This window comes from Lygodium microphyllum, chromosome 6 (genome assembly GCF_053477565.2).
Source record: "Lygodium microphyllum isolate KBCC chromosome 6, Lygodium_microphyllum_v1.1.10, whole genome shotgun sequence".
In the NCBI taxonomy this organism is placed as follows: Eukaryota; Viridiplantae; Streptophyta; class Polypodiopsida; order Schizaeales; family Lygodiaceae; genus Lygodium; species Lygodium microphyllum.
In genome coordinates this window covers 91,293,345-91,308,766 of record NC_141140.1, presented here as the reverse complement: position 1 = coordinate 91,308,766, position 15,422 = coordinate 91,293,345, and the positions used below count along the sequence as shown (strand labels likewise).

General features: G+C 38.4%; 1 protein-coding gene across 2 annotated transcripts; it reads right to left on the bottom strand.

The window, feature by feature from the left end:
- Nucleotides 1-1,118: 1,118 nt before the first annotated feature.
- LOC148034798 (uncharacterized) lies at nucleotides 1,119-4,146 on the bottom strand. Of its 2 annotated transcripts, XM_087679771.1 has the most exons (4): nucleotides 3,875-4,146; nucleotides 2,148-3,149; nucleotides 1,660-2,028; nucleotides 1,119-1,582 (listed from the first exon to the last, which is right to left on the bottom strand). In XM_087679771.1, exons 1-3 carry the CDS (start codon nucleotides 4,058-4,060, stop codon nucleotides 1,708-1,710), a joined length of 1,509 nt encoding a protein of 502 aa, XP_087535897.1. In that variant the 5' UTR covers nucleotides 4,061-4,146; the 3' UTR covers nucleotides 1,119-1,582; nucleotides 1,660-1,707. The 2 variants fall into 2 exon arrangements, with proteins under 2 accessions (XP_087535897.1, XP_087535896.1); XM_087679770.1 differs by having other exon boundaries at nucleotides 1,119-2,028.
- Between the last annotated feature and the right edge of the window lie 11,276 nt (nucleotides 4,147-15,422).

The following is a 15,422-nucleotide window of genomic DNA, read 5'->3' as shown; positions in this document are numbered from 1 at the left end:
AAAGTTACAATGGAATCTAATACAATACAAATCATACGACATCCCAAAACTCATTACAAAGTGACAATGCATGTTGTGATCGCAATTGCATGCTTAAGCTTGCAAAAGATGGTGACATAGTCAATGCGTATCACCATTGGTCAATAAGGTTGCAAATATAATGGCCAATGATGTGCATAAACAATACAAATACTTGGTTACACTCGAGATTTTAATGCCAAGAAGCAAAACATAGACGCATGATATCAAAAGAAGCGTAAACTAAACTATAGAGGAGCTATAAAGATCAATGCAAAAAATGGTGCTCACCATCGAAACTAATCGTATGCAGGCCTCCATCACCTTTGCATCTTGCATGATATTTGCTTTTTCAAGTTTAAATCATCCACTTCTTTGATTCTACATTCTTCCATATATAATTACATCATATGCTTATTCACATTTTGGTGGCTTAAAGGAGACTGTAATTAGCATTCATACTTACGATAACATCTATTATGATCATTGTCTCTTCAACTCAGTAATTCCTACTTGGCAAGTCTTAAGTGTAGGCATACACTTGGGTATAGCAGACAAAAAGTAAATTGCCACAAATAGCAAATCACTAATAGCCTCCTCATACATGGACCATTGAAATGTGTGCAAAATCTCAATTCGAAGCTTGCTTGGCATTGTATACCTCCCATCCAGATTCTGTTTTTCCTAGAAAATAGTTTCAAGAATACAATGTTCCATAGTGGATTGAATGAGAAATTACATTCATCCTCCATGCTTACTTCCTTCAGCACATTACTGAACTCAACCCTTCACTCGACATCCACACTCAAATCTTTCTGAACGAACCCTCAGCTACCTCTTAATCAATTGCAAAAAGAACATGCAAAACATAAAAACATTACATAAATTATAGCCTCTCCTCTCTGTAAGCATATGGCACAACATAAACGCTCAAGACATCAGTTCAAAGTTCTTGGCTGTAAGAAATTAGGAACTATGAGCTCTTGGCTGTAGCCAGCTGCACCCTTGGTGCTGTAATTACCTATTACCTTAGAGAAATGGAAAGCGCATTATAAAAAAAGACATCAGTTCATAAAAGTTCCAACAGTCAACAGCCCATGAAGAAGAAGGCCAACCGTACACTCACATCTGAAACTAAATCAGGTATACATAAAACCATCATTCTTCAAACTCTTATTCGAAGTTCCAGCATTGTTCTTCAGGCTTCCCCAAACTTACCCTTTGCCACAACATTTTGGGGCGATTTAATACTGACTGTAGACTGTCAAAATCAAATTTTTCATACAGTAGTAATTGTTACCCCATTCCCCTAGAGTGCAGTTTGCACAAACCATCTATTATCCTTTGACATTCAACAAGAGGTGCATCGACCGATGACTTGGTGAAACAGCCTTGCTTCTGCAGTCCTCTGCATGTCAAAGTCCCTTTTCAGCATTTCTCTCATCAAAGTTCAGTCAAAATCCAAAGCTGTACTTTACTGCTGCATAAAATGCTGATTCTCCCAATGAACGAATCATCTATGCAGCCACTCTAGCAAGGGGTTAAGTCCAGTCATCAGATCATCCTGCACATGCAAGGCTCTTTGTAGGGCTGAAACAAAGATTGGCCTCATAAATTTCACACTGTAATACCAATACAAACCTTAATATTTTACATGAGTCACACTGTCAATATAAGGTGATCAAGATCTTAATCATCCAGAAAATATCTTTGACGTTTCTGGGAAGGTGAATCTGGAGAAAGTGTTGGAGGAGACAAGACTCCACCCATGTCTGGAACAACCAAAAGGGTGTCGTCGCAACTTCCAGCTAATAAAGAAGCCAAATCTGAGTGTTTTTGGGGTTTACCAAAAACCCAGGATCTCCCTGTTGTCCTTATCAAACCTGATGCAGTGGGAGGAGAAGGAACAGATGGCACTTGTCCAATGGCTGGTCCCACTATTTGGTCATCAAATGCTCCATTGCCAGAATTAATAGGCCAGTCCATGTCACCTATACATGACATATCTGCCTGCACAGAAACCCACGTGCATACATCCATAAGACAAGCACCTGGAAACTGGCCATAAAGAGAGCGAGGGGATCTTGCAATCCTCTTATAAGTCTAAATTATAATTGATAATCACATACCTTGGAGGAGCCAGAATCTGCAAAATTGTAGAAGGCTGCCAAGTCAGGAAGACCTAGAATCTCATCTAACTTCCATCCAGGTGCAGTAGCCTCAGTTGAAATATCAGATATGAGGCTCCTCCTGACAAACCCCCCTCCTCCTCCTCCTCCTCCTCCTCCTCCTCCTCCTCCTCCCTTCGAATACATGGGGAATATATCTTCCAGTCGTGCGTCCATTGCGTTCACACCCATGGCCCATTCTGCAAACATCCTTCCAGAGTTAGAAAGCTGCTGTATAAGTGGTGAAGGAATGTTGGAGGGACTAGGAATGCTAACAGGTGTAGCAGCTGCTGGTGCTTTAATAGGCAAGAGAAGAGATCTAGAAGCTCTGTCATGCATTGACCCTGAGTTTTGATGTATGAGAGAGGTTTCTTCAACCAAAGGCGTTGGGAGACTATCAACAGGCTCTCTGGCAATTATACTGGGATCCACAGGTGTATTACGTATCACGGAAGGTGAAGGTGCTGGCTGAGCTTTCTGCATCATGGCTTGAGGAGTTGCATGCAAAGGCGGGATGTGGAGAAATTGAGTCTGAGGTGAGGCCTGATGTCCAATGGTCCCAGTAGGGGCATGATACTGGAAGGTTGGAGGCACAGTCAGTTCACCAGTTGCTTCACTTGTAGCCTGATAACTGACAGCTTGAGAAGATCCCTGATGAGTGCTTGAAGTGAAGCTCGGGGAGCTGACACTAGGTACTGGAGAGTTTCCCTGAAGGCTCTTGTCCAGAAGGTCCTGGCCACTCCCTTGTTGAGAGTTCTTCTTCTCAGTGAGTTGTCCAGGGATGACTTGTGGGCTCCTCTCAGCTCGATCTTGTCCAGCTGTTGCCTCGAGAGCCACTCTTACACCAGTCACCAAGAAGCGATTATGCTTCCCTGTAAGGGCATTTGCAGAGTGGATGGAGAAGTCACAATTGCGGCAAAGTAAGGCCCGGTCTTCTACACAGAAGAAGTAGCCGGTCTTTTCCTGCAGATAAGGAAAAGGCAGATGTGAAGCATGAACACTATTTTCTCAAGAAGAATAAAGAAACAAACCTCAGCAGTGACTCTTAATATGTAGACAGAAAATCAGATGTTTGACATATAAGCAATGTTCTAACAAATGCTATCCTTGGGACATTCAGCACCATTCTTGAGACATATATTGCCATCCTTAAAAGTGTACAATCTAGAAATCTCATTTGCAAAAATCATTGTGATTCTGAGCTGTGATGCTAGGCATAACACTATTCAAGCTGAATTGAAGAATACTCAGATGTAGAAAAGACCGCCTGGCCACCATGCAAAAGCCAAATGCACAGCTAGAAAGACAAAACCTGAAAAAGCCACATAGCTACTAGCAGGAAAATGAGCATCGTAAAAAGACCCTGAACATTAAGAGCGTCCAGCACCGTCACGCATTGACCTCTAGCCATGAATAATTTTACTTCAAACCTGATGATTTTCTAGCATGAGGAAATTTTCACTCAATCTACTTTGAGTAAGTCGAAGACTAAATGCTAAAGGAGTTTTCAATCAATCTACTTTATCTACTTTGAGTGAATCAAAGACCAAATGAAGCCACTCTGATTCTAGAAAATTGACAGTCTCACGTAGCGAGAATTGAAGAACAGCATCGGCAAGGTTTCGTTTCCGCCATAGCTCAACCAACCACAGACATTAATCATTCAGCAAAAAAATCTAAGGTCAAACCTGGCAGATGTCGCAGCTGGGAGATTCCTCCACGGAGGGGAAAAGGAGAGGAATGCGCTGGTGCTTGCTGGCAAGCTTGTTGGCGGCGTGGACGCGAGCGTCGCACTCGATGCAGAGGGCGGCCTCGTCGGCGCAGCACATGACCATGGCCTGCGCCGTCTCGCAGACGTCGCACTGCACTTTCATGTCCACAGTCTCTGTGTGTGCGTCTGAGGACTAAGGGTTGCAAGGCCTGTGTGTGTGTGTGTGTGTGTGTGTGTGTGTGTGTGTGTGTGTGTGTGTGTGTGTGTGTGTGTGTGTCTCTCTCTCTCTCTGGGTCACAGGCAGAAGAAGAAGAAGAAGAAGAAGATACAGTTCATCAAAGAAGACGAAAAGGCCTAGATATATTATGAACACGCCCTCACTGTCTGCAAAGATCCAGCAGCAGCGAAAAAAACCAATAAAAAGCTCCTGCAATTTCAAAAATTCAAAAAAATGAGAGAAAATGTGCTGGCAGTTGCTCCAATTAAACACCTTTAATGTGACACAACACAAAAACAACTCTCATCACCGAGTAACCGTGCAAGTGCCACCCAATCTTGGGTCAATAATTTGCACAAGCTTTTTTTTTTTGTTAAGGGCCCGCCCTCCACGCACACTTTCTACACATGACCTTGAGTCTTAGGGCCAAGACACGCGCCTGTCCCTTGACTTGCACCGCGACTCTTCTAGCATGCAAACGGACCCCCCCCTCACCAGTCCAAGGCTTTCAGAACATGCCATTAGGGTGGTAAGTGAAGAGCCTAGCCTAGTGGTTTAAATTCTTCAATGTACATTGATCTACAAGGGTTCCATTCGTTTCAAGTGCGAATGGCTTTTTACTTGTAAATATGTTGTCGTTTAGCACACTAGGTGGTGCGGATGGATTTCAAGACGGGGAAGATTACCCACCCAAAAGTGTTTAACATTCGCAAAATATACCATCTATGTCATTGTGACGCATGGCTGATAAACACTTTATTTTCTTCAAACATGTCTGTTCGCAATGGTGTGTGACTAGCCTTAATGCTCATTCGCATAGGCACGAGAAGAGGGGAGAGAGCCTAAAATCCAAGAGAGAGAATGTCGGGAAGGAGAGAGAGAGAACATGAAAGGCTGTGAATATGAGTATGCCATGTGTCGACCAAGCCAAGTCTCGAACTAGTATCAGAGTAGAAGTTAATGTGCATGGTTCACATGCATTGAACTTTAACTCCATCAACTTGTGCATGTCAATTCAACTCGCACATGTCATAGCTCTTAAACTCTTGAACATCTCTCAATGATGTATCTACTTCACTTCGTTTGAGGGATTTCTCACGATGTCTTTGAAATGGGATATGAGAAGTGTGTGAAAGTTCCAAACATGCAACATTAAGTTTGGAAGCACATTTCCATGTCATTAACAATTATTGGGGTGACCAGTGCAACCCATGATGTGTGTAGTAACAATGGGAGAAAGGAGCTAGAAAAAAATCCATGGCTTGTAGGTGATAAGTATAAAACTATTATGCTTGTTGCTTAACTTTTCATCGTTACGAAAAGTTTTACAAAGGGAATAGAGCTCTCCATTTTAATGGGATTCCTTCTTAGACTCACCATGGGAAAGGAATTATCTGAAAAAAGTTTCCCTTTGGTCTCCAAAACACACCATGGGAGAGCCCCCTTAAAACTAGGGATGACACACCTAGGTCAATGCATCACACTATCATTGCAAACACCTAGGGTGACCTAAGCCCGCTTCATACTACAAGAGCAAGCAAGAGTGTGCTCTCTATGGATATGATCCTCTTGCCCTACTAGCATGTGATCGATGTTGGTTAAATGCAAGTTATAAGTCATGTTCTTGCGTTAATTCACACAAACTCCAAAACTTACAGGATCATGCATACTTCTACATTGTAGCATTTTCTATTGTAATATTAAAATCCTAGTCTTAGAGTAGGCACATAACCTTATCGTAATGTTAAAACTTTATAGTGCACATTTCAAACTTTTAAAGGAAAAAGTAAGATAAACTCAAGGAGAGGTTTAAATACAAATCAACAAAAGAAATAAAGATGTAAACAAAAAAGTAATCATTGTCATCATCATATGATCATGATGCTCATGATGATGACAACGACAATGATGATGATGATGATGATGATAAACAAGGCAAAAAACTTGGTGTCAACTTATTTTATATTCACACTCACTTTCTTGCCTCTTGTTGGTTTGTCATTCCAAATAGCATGTGAAAATTTCATGTGTCAATTCCAAGTTTCGTTGTTTGGAGGATATGTTAGTTGCATTCATAAATTTCTAGGCTTCATACTAGTTAAATGAGTGAAGCAATATAAGTATTGCACCACATTCACTAGCCTCTCAAGTTCAAGCCATTATTGGATGCATCAATGAGCTTGGCTAACGTTAAGGAATAAGGTATTTTGACCAAAATTCTCCCTCTCTTCACACCATTGCCCAACCTACTTTGGTGTACTATGCAAATTATTTTAATGTAAAGTGACCTTCCTTTGCTCCAGAATTGTGGTTTATTGTTAGTCTCATTTAAGAGTTAAGCATAGCCCAAGGTGACACATTCACACACATAAGATGCAAAAATTGAAACTCAAAGTTGAGACACCACATTACTATTGTAGACAATCCTTCTTATGCATCCACACACATGTCATAACTCTTAGGTGGTCAAAAGGATCAAGTCTTCCATATTGCAACTTGGGGACCAATCTACAAAAGGTACCACAAGACAACACGCGGCAATTGAATAGAGTGGTTCTATAGTTGCTAGATTTGACCACTTATTGATGCACCTCATAGGGTTTGAACCAAGGTTCTTTTTACTAAAAGATAGACATGCATGCTTTTTGTGAACCCTTGCTTTCTTAGATTGATGTACATCATAATCATTCTAAGTTTAGTGTGGTCCACAAATTGGGAAGGAAACACATTCAATTGCTATATGTTGGCATTCTCTAAGTAAAAGTGAAAATCTCCAATTGTTCAAAAGTCCCAAGCCTCATCCACTAATAATTTTGTGAGGGTTGATAAAGTATATGGAGGCCTATTTGAAAAGGAACTTTGAAATTTCATGATGAAAAAATATCGCCTCAAACAATAAGGCACCAATGTTAAATGAACAAGTCCAAACCAAAATTAAAACATACAAGATGTCATCTTGAAAACATGTAAACAAGTAGGGCACAACAGAGTAACTTCTTTTTTTGTGTGAAATTTTGGAGAAGTCGAAATCAAATTCATAGTGCACAATCTTGACTAGCGTTCCGTGCGCGCTTCGCGCGCAAGGAATGCTAGGCCACTTCACGGCACCTTCGCTGCCTCGAAGCGACGAGCGAAGTAGCTGTACTATCGCACGACAACTTCGCTCAACAATCCATTTCTCATCTTTCTCATTCCTCTTTTTCCTCTCTCTTTCTCTCTCTCTCTCTCCAAATTCCCAAAGTCTAATTCTCTCTCTCTTTCTCTTTCTCTCTCTCTCTCTCTCTCTCCTCTTCTTTCTTTCTTGCTCTATATATATATATATTAAAAAGAAAGTTTCTCTTTTTTCTTTTTCTTTTTTCTCTTTTTTTCTTTCTTTTAAATTTTATATTTCTTCTCTCTATAATTCTCTCTCTATGTTCAAATTCTTTCTCTTCTTCTTCTTATTTTCTCTCTCTCATTTTCTTCTCTCTATTTCTCTCCCCCTCCTCTCTTTTCCTTTTTTCTTTTCCTCTCTCTCTCTCTCTCTCATTTTCTTCTCTCTGTCTCTCTCCCCTCTCTCTCCTCTCTTTGTCTTTTTTCTTTCCTCTCTATCTCTCTCTTAAATTTTATATTTCCTCTCTCTATAATTCTCTTTCTCTTTGCTCCCCCTCTCTCTCCCTCCCTCCCTCTTCTCTTCTCTTCTTTCTTTTTTACTATATATATATATATATATATATATATATATATATATATATATATATCCCTCTGATTAAACTTTTAAATGTAAACTTTTTGTTTGATTAAAATAAGGAGAGAGAGAGAGAGGGGGAGGGAGAGAGAGGGAGAGAGAGAAAAAAAAAACCTAGGCCCTACACATGAGAGAGAGGGGGGGGGAGGGGGGAGGAATTTAATTAAAAAGAGGAGGGGGAAAAGAAAGAGAGAGATTATAAGTGTGAGAGAGGGGAGGGGGTTTTATTTAAAAAAAGGGAGGGGAGGGGAGGAGAGGGGAGGCTTTAATGAAAAAAGGGAGGGGGAAGAGAAAATGAGATATTACACATGAGAAAGAGGGGAGGGGAAGGGGAGGGAGGTTTGGAAAAGGGGGTAGGTTCGGGAAGCTCTCTGGAGGTTCGGGGCTTTCCAAACCTATAGCTAAAATAATATAGTAGTAAGATTAAAATAAGGAGAGAGAGAGAGAGAGAGAGAGAGAGAGAGAGAGAGAAACCTAGGCCTTACACATGAGAGAGAGAGGGAGGAGGGGGGAGGAATTTAATTAAACAGGGGAGGGGGAAAAGAAAGAAAGAGATTATAAGTGAGAGAGAGGGGAGGGGGTTTTAATTTTAAAAAGGGAGGTGAGGGGGAAGAGAAAATGAGATATTACACATAAGAAAGAGGGGAGGGGAAGGGCAGGGAGGTTTGGAAAAGGAGGTAGGTTCGGGAAGCCCTCTGGAGGTTCAGGGCTTTCCGAACCTATAGCTAAAATAATATAAAAAAACTTTTCTATTTTCTCTTTTTCTCTTTTTCTCCATCTCTCTTCCTCTTTCTTCTTCTTATTCTTCTTCTTCTCTCTCTCTCTCCCTCTCTTCTTTCTCCTCTTTTTTTCTTTAAATGTTTTCTTTCTTTAAATTTTTTTCTCTTTCTTTTAAATTTTATATTTTCTCTCTCTATAATTCTCTCTCTGTGTTCAAATTCTCTCTCTTCTTCTTCTTATTTTCTCTCTCATTTTCTTCTCTATGTCTCTCTCCCCCTTCTCTCCTCTCTTTTCCTTTTTTCTTTTCCTCTCTCTCCCTCTCTTAAATTTTATATTTCCTCTCTCTATAATTCTCTTTCTCTTTGTTCCCCCTCTCTCTCCCTCCCTCTCCTCTTCTTTCTTTTTTGCTCTTTATATGTATATATATATATATATGTATATATATGTATATATGTATATATATGTATATGTATATACATGTATATATATATACATATATACATATATATATATATATATATATATATATATATATATATATATATATATATGTGTGTATATATATGTATATATATGTATCTCTCTCTCTCTGTGTGTTCAAATTCTTTCTCTTCTTCTTCTTCTTATTTTCTCTCTCTCATTTTCTTCTCTCTATGTCTCTCCCCCCCTCTCCTCTCTTTTCCTTTTTTCTTTTCCTCTCTTTCTCTCTCTCTCTCTCATATTAAACTTTTAAATGTAAATTTTTTGTTTAATTAAAATAAGGGGGAGAGAGAGAGAGAGAACCTAGGCCCTACACATGAGAGAGAGAGGGGGGAGGGGGGAGGAATTTAATTAAAAAGGGGAGGGGAAAAAGAAAGAAATAGATTATAAGTGAGAGAGAGGGGAGGGGGGTTTAATTTTAAAAAGGGAGGGGAGGGGTAATCAGAGAGAGAGAGAGAGAGAGAGAGAGAGAGAGAGAGAGAGAGAGAGAGAGAGAGAGAGAGAGAGAGAGAGAGAGAGAGAGAGAACCTAGGCCCTACACATGAGAGAGAGAGGGGGGAGGGGGGAGGAAATTAATTAAAATGGGGAGGGGGAAAAGATACACGTGAGAAAGAGGGGAGGGGAAGGGCAGGGAGGTTTGGAAAAGGAGGTAGGTTCGGGAAGCCCTCTGGAGGTTTGGGGCTTTCCGAACCTATAGCTAAAATAATATAGTAGTAAGATAAGATAACTTTATGAGTCATGTGGTAGTTTTTCACTGAAAATTGATTATAAACTCTCATCCACCATTTGAAAAATTGTGAACCCCCAATTTGATTAGCATGTCAAGTCTTTAGGGAGACATGCTATAAGGATGGCCATGATTGACTAATCTACCTAAAGGTCAAGCATCTATAATTTGAGCAATATAATCCTAGTGCATTGTCCCAAAAGCTTTTCAACTACTTTGTTTGCCTAATCTCGAGGTGACCAATAGTTACAACTTTCAATTATCAACCCTACTAGATATGATTTTTAAAATTTCAATTGGCAATAATGATACTATTGTAATCACTTCATTGAGGATTCTTAATGGGAAAAATCTTTGCTTCACTCTACAGGTATGTATTATGTTTTTGTGAGGTGAACCAATTGAAAATATGCATTGGTTTAGAAAGGAGTCTCTAAAAGTCATGCCTTATGAGAACAGTGAAACTGGGGGAAGGTAGGTGATTATAGGGAATGAAACAAAAGTGTCATTTTTTTAAAGTTTTGGTTCCTCTAGGACAATTAGCGCCCCAAAAAAAAAAACCAAGAATCAAGGCAAATGTTAGTTTAAGGTAACATATTTAACAAATTAAATAAGAAATAGATGGTAGTTACCCATTGAAAATGACATATTACTAGCACTAAATCAATGTTACATTGAGATCATGGCTTCATCATTGTCAAATCCTCTCTAACTTTTGAGCATGTTGACATCTATGAGGGTATAATTATAAATATACTTCTTTTGTGGACATGCCTAGGAATTGTCAACACTCTCCTTGCTTTAAGCCACTCTTTACCATGTTTTATGATAGTATGTTAAAATATGTAAGAAAAAAGGTGAGTGTGTATGGAGTGTAGCAATGTACATTGCCTCAAAGGCAAGAACCTCTTTAAGGTTGTGGATATATTTCGAGTGGATTCATTGTTATTTCTAAAGGACATGCTGAAAGACAATGCCTCTTCAAAAGTGCATGATTTTAAGTATGATATTGTAGAACACGGAAAAAGGATCAACCTCAATTGTTCCTCAATGTTGGATGAAAAGGAATCCTCATAGGATCACCAAAAAATAAGTTTGAAACCACTACCCATTCCAGTAGGAAAGTTACATTCATGTATCTATGACATAACCTTGACAATGGTTTGCCTTTAGGAAAATCTACAAATGCTTTGATGGCATATTCATATGCAAATTTGTTAGCTAATTGTTGATGATTTATGAACCATCATAGTCGATGGCATGAGTTGGAGGTCATCTTTATGGTAGTATCACAATTTAGCATCAATTTTGTGCATAATTACATGTATCTTGTCACCATGTCACATCAATCCTACAAATTATAGACCCATGAATGATGCCTTGAAAAGTAAAATCATGGGTTCAATAATGTTCCCTTCCTTAGATTGAGGTTGACATTTAAATATGCAACCTACATCGCTTAAGACAATGTGCACTAGATATGTGTAAACATTGTCCACAAATGGGAACTCCAATTGGCTACTTGCAAGTCTTTAGTTCAACTAGTTTCGCCAAGTGCACAAAGTAACTATGGTGAAAATTAAAGTAGAATGAAAGAATAAGGAAACTACCACACCTAGTGGGGAACTTAAGGTAGCTTGATGCAATCCAATTGCTTTAGCCCAAAATACATGCTATTACCAGGATACAAATATAGCACATTAACCATTGTAATTGCATGCCTCAAGATTATTTTCGTCAAGGGAAATAATAATATGAAAGGAGAAGAGAAAGGGGCTAGTACCATCTGGCTTTTATGCAAAGGAAGCCTAGTTGAGAGTATCATTTACATTATGAGTTCTGCAAATGTATATGTAATAAAAGTTTAATTATTCCATTTTAGTATCCATTAACTTTGTTGTTGCATTTAGTCTATCTAGAAGCTCAAAAGGAGAGGAGTTATTGATTGTTGTAGTCTATCCAAAAGCTCAAAAGGAGAGGAGTTATCAATTGTCACAATTTGCTCTCTTGCTTGTGCTTTAATTCTAGATCTCTCTTATTTTTCTAAGGCAGTCACACCCACCTCCACTTCTAGTAAACCATCAACCTTAAAAACAAATTAAGGGTTTGCCATAACATTGTTAAAAACTTTATTATATTTGTCAATCTAGACATTTTAGAGAAAAAAACGTATCAGCCAATTCCATATATAAGGCGGAATGCCATAAATTTCTCCTAGTAGTGACTCTATCTAGCTAAGTTTTGGATGGATGGTAGGAGAGGATTAAATCGTATAGAAAGGCAAATATGTTAGTGTTAGCTTTACAATTAAATAAAGAGGTGGGGAATAGTTCCTATTTCCCACCTTAGACTTTACATATGAATAGCAAAAGTAAGCAAGCAATCTTGGGCTAGACGGAGTTATTACAAATATTAACATGTTACCATATTTGGTAGTGATGTGTGTGAATGCATCACTACCATATTTTGATAGTGATGTGTGTATGAACACATCGCAATAGTCTTGATTCTATCAACACACTTAGGATCACTGTAGCGCATTTTTCCCCTCTTTAGGAGGTTTTTTCCCTTGCTCTTGTATATATATCTATTCACCTTAGGAAATACTAAGTCTACTAAATCTTCCCTATTGATACCTCTCAACACACTTTGAGTTGTGCTCTCTCAAGCTTCTTCTTCTTCTCCAAGTTATGTATGTGCATTCTTACAACCCTAAATCCAACAATTGATATCAAAGCAAGGTGTGGCATCTTGGGCAAAGTCATGAACACCTCCCACTTGATTTTACCAAATTGGGATGAGATTTGATGAGCATTTGCAAGCTAACAAACACTACACAAGATCTTGTCAGGGCTTGCCATTGTCACATTTTTCTATTTAGGTACGTTCCGGTTCTCCATTTTCATTATTGTTAGTACTACACATGCTCTTTCATCCTTGTGTGCAGATTTTTTACAACAATCAATTCTACATGCATGAGCCCTAGCAATCTCCTTTATACTATGCTATATTATAGCTAAAATTAGTTTTGTGCATATTTTCCTCTACATGGGCAACTTTTGCATCAAGTATAGTCAATGGCCATGGTTGGCAACAAGGATGCATAATGTATGCTGGATATTGAGGACAAGTTGGATGGAACCAATTATCCACTATGGGCTTACATGATGCATCATGTATTGGTTGCAAAAGGAGCTTTGGAGCCTTGTGCATGGAATTGAAAAATGTATTGGTAGTGCTTCGAAAGCTACAAGTGCAATAGAAACAATAGAAATAGGTGATGTTGGGGATATTAGGGACAACTTTCTTGACTCTAGTTACATGGACCTTGGCAAAAATATTTTTTGGGTTGTGAGCTAAGAGCTCTTGGGGTATTAAAAGTATTGGAGCAAAAGTTCTTGGTAGCTAAGAGGATTTCTACATTGTCATTAGCTTTGGTTCCTCCAACCTTTTTTTTTTGGGGAGGGGGAGGATTGAAACCTCTATCTTTTGTCTTCTTTGTTAGATTGAACGTTTCGTTATAGCCTTGTCCACTTTTCCAACCCATCATTATCATACACAAATTTTCTTTTACAAAGTAAGACATGCAACTATCCCAAAATTCCGTGTTAGGAGTCATTTTCAAGCAAAAAAGCATCACCACCTGTACATAAAAAAGAGAGGTTATGTTAGCTTCAAAACAACTTTTTAAATATCTCAAACATATGTAAAGAGAATGACAAGACTCAACTCCTTAAGGAGGAGATGAAGAAGCCAATCACTGAGCAAGTCCACACCTGTAAAATGCATGATTTGAAAGCTCAAACATAAGTAATAGTTACATAAGTATACTTTAAAATAACATGAAAGTAAATATAACAAAATATAGAGCATTAAAAACCTTACAAAGTAAGGTTGAGGAGCACCATAGATATGCCTTGATGTTTTGCAATTTTTTCATGCTTCAATTGCTCTGGTAAAGTCCATTTCTTGTAGAGTACCTCCCTCAATAGAAATCATCATTGAAGCTTCCATATGTGATGTATCTAGCTGATTTCTATTGCATGTCTTGATTAGGTTTTGAATGGAAAAGCCTCTTTCACAAATGGCACACACTTGAACACTACAATAGTGCAATTTGACTAAGCTTTAATAAGTTTTGATACTTCTTGCATAGCATTAGATTGAAGCTAATTCTAGTTCAAGTATCTTTTAAAGCTAGGTTTTTCCAATCTAAGGAACCTTAGACTTTGAAAATCTAAAATTCCATCCTCAAGTTCATACCATCAATCACACCTTCATATACATGACTATCAATTGTTTTAGGAGATGCATAAAAGTCAATCAATGCATTCACTTCTTCAATCCCATACATCTTAAAAAGCTGTCCAACGGGGAAGGAAGAGGGACATAATATGTTTAATTTCTTCAAGATGGAGTTGTCTTCAAACCTCTCTCTCAAAGCACCCAACAATTGAGAGCAATACTCTTTTTGAAAAGTAAGAGCAATATGCAAATCAGTCCCTATTGCACATTTTTGTAGCTTCACACAACGAAAATAATCACCTTTCATAGATGATCTCAAAGAAGCCAAGTGACCTGTCTTAGGGCCATAATCAAGAATAATAGGATATCCTTTGCTATCATGATTCCAAGCATTAACATCCACAACTGGGTCAACAATAAATTCTAACTCAATGGCTCCAATAGCAACATTAATAATACTAGGAATGGTTGTGACATCCACAAAATCACTCTGAAATGTGTAACTTAAATGTGATACATGTTCCAACAAATCAGTAAGAAAATGCACGTTGTAAACAAACTCAAAGCATGATACCTGCTCATAAAGAGATGGATTTTGAATGCGCAAAAATTCCAAAAGTGGCTCAAAAACCTCACAAATGGTTTGAAGAACTTTGTGTCGACTTAGCCATCTGATTTTATGAATGTTCTTTACATGAAGTGTAGAACAATCAAACTCTTGCTCTAATTGTTCTAACATTTTTATACGTGAAGGGCTTCATTTTATGAAGGTACCAATTTTATTAAGAATCATATCTACTTTGCGTGCATGATCACTTCCCCTCATTGCATCACCTGCACATAGATGCACTCGATGTGCAACACAATGGATTGCAGTAAGAAATGGACTACCTTACTTTAGCATACTAACAAGGCCATTTTCTTTTCCCACCATTACTGATGCACCATCTGATCCAAAACTGACCATCTTTGACACATGCACTCCATGTTTTGCAAAAAAATTTGAAAGCAATGAATACAATCCTTTTGCTGACTTGTCATATACTTCTAGTAAACCAAGAAAAGAAACATGTGGCTCATTTCTCCACATGTAGCTGGCATACACAATCATATGCAAAGTAGCTGAGACATCTATAGATTCATCTACATATAGCCCAAAGAAAGAAGATTGATTGACCTTGTCAATAATATCATTTTTCATAGAATCAACAATAAAAGACACAAACATGGCTGCAGCCTTGTCATTATTATACATGTATTCTGGAACGTTTTTAGCACCACAACAACACAATAGTTCCAGTTGTGGAGAAAATTTCAAAAAAGACATATTATGCTTTGCAATGAAATAATCTACTCTAAACAGACATAGCACACTATCATCAGCATTATCTTGCTTTCTTTCTAACCCA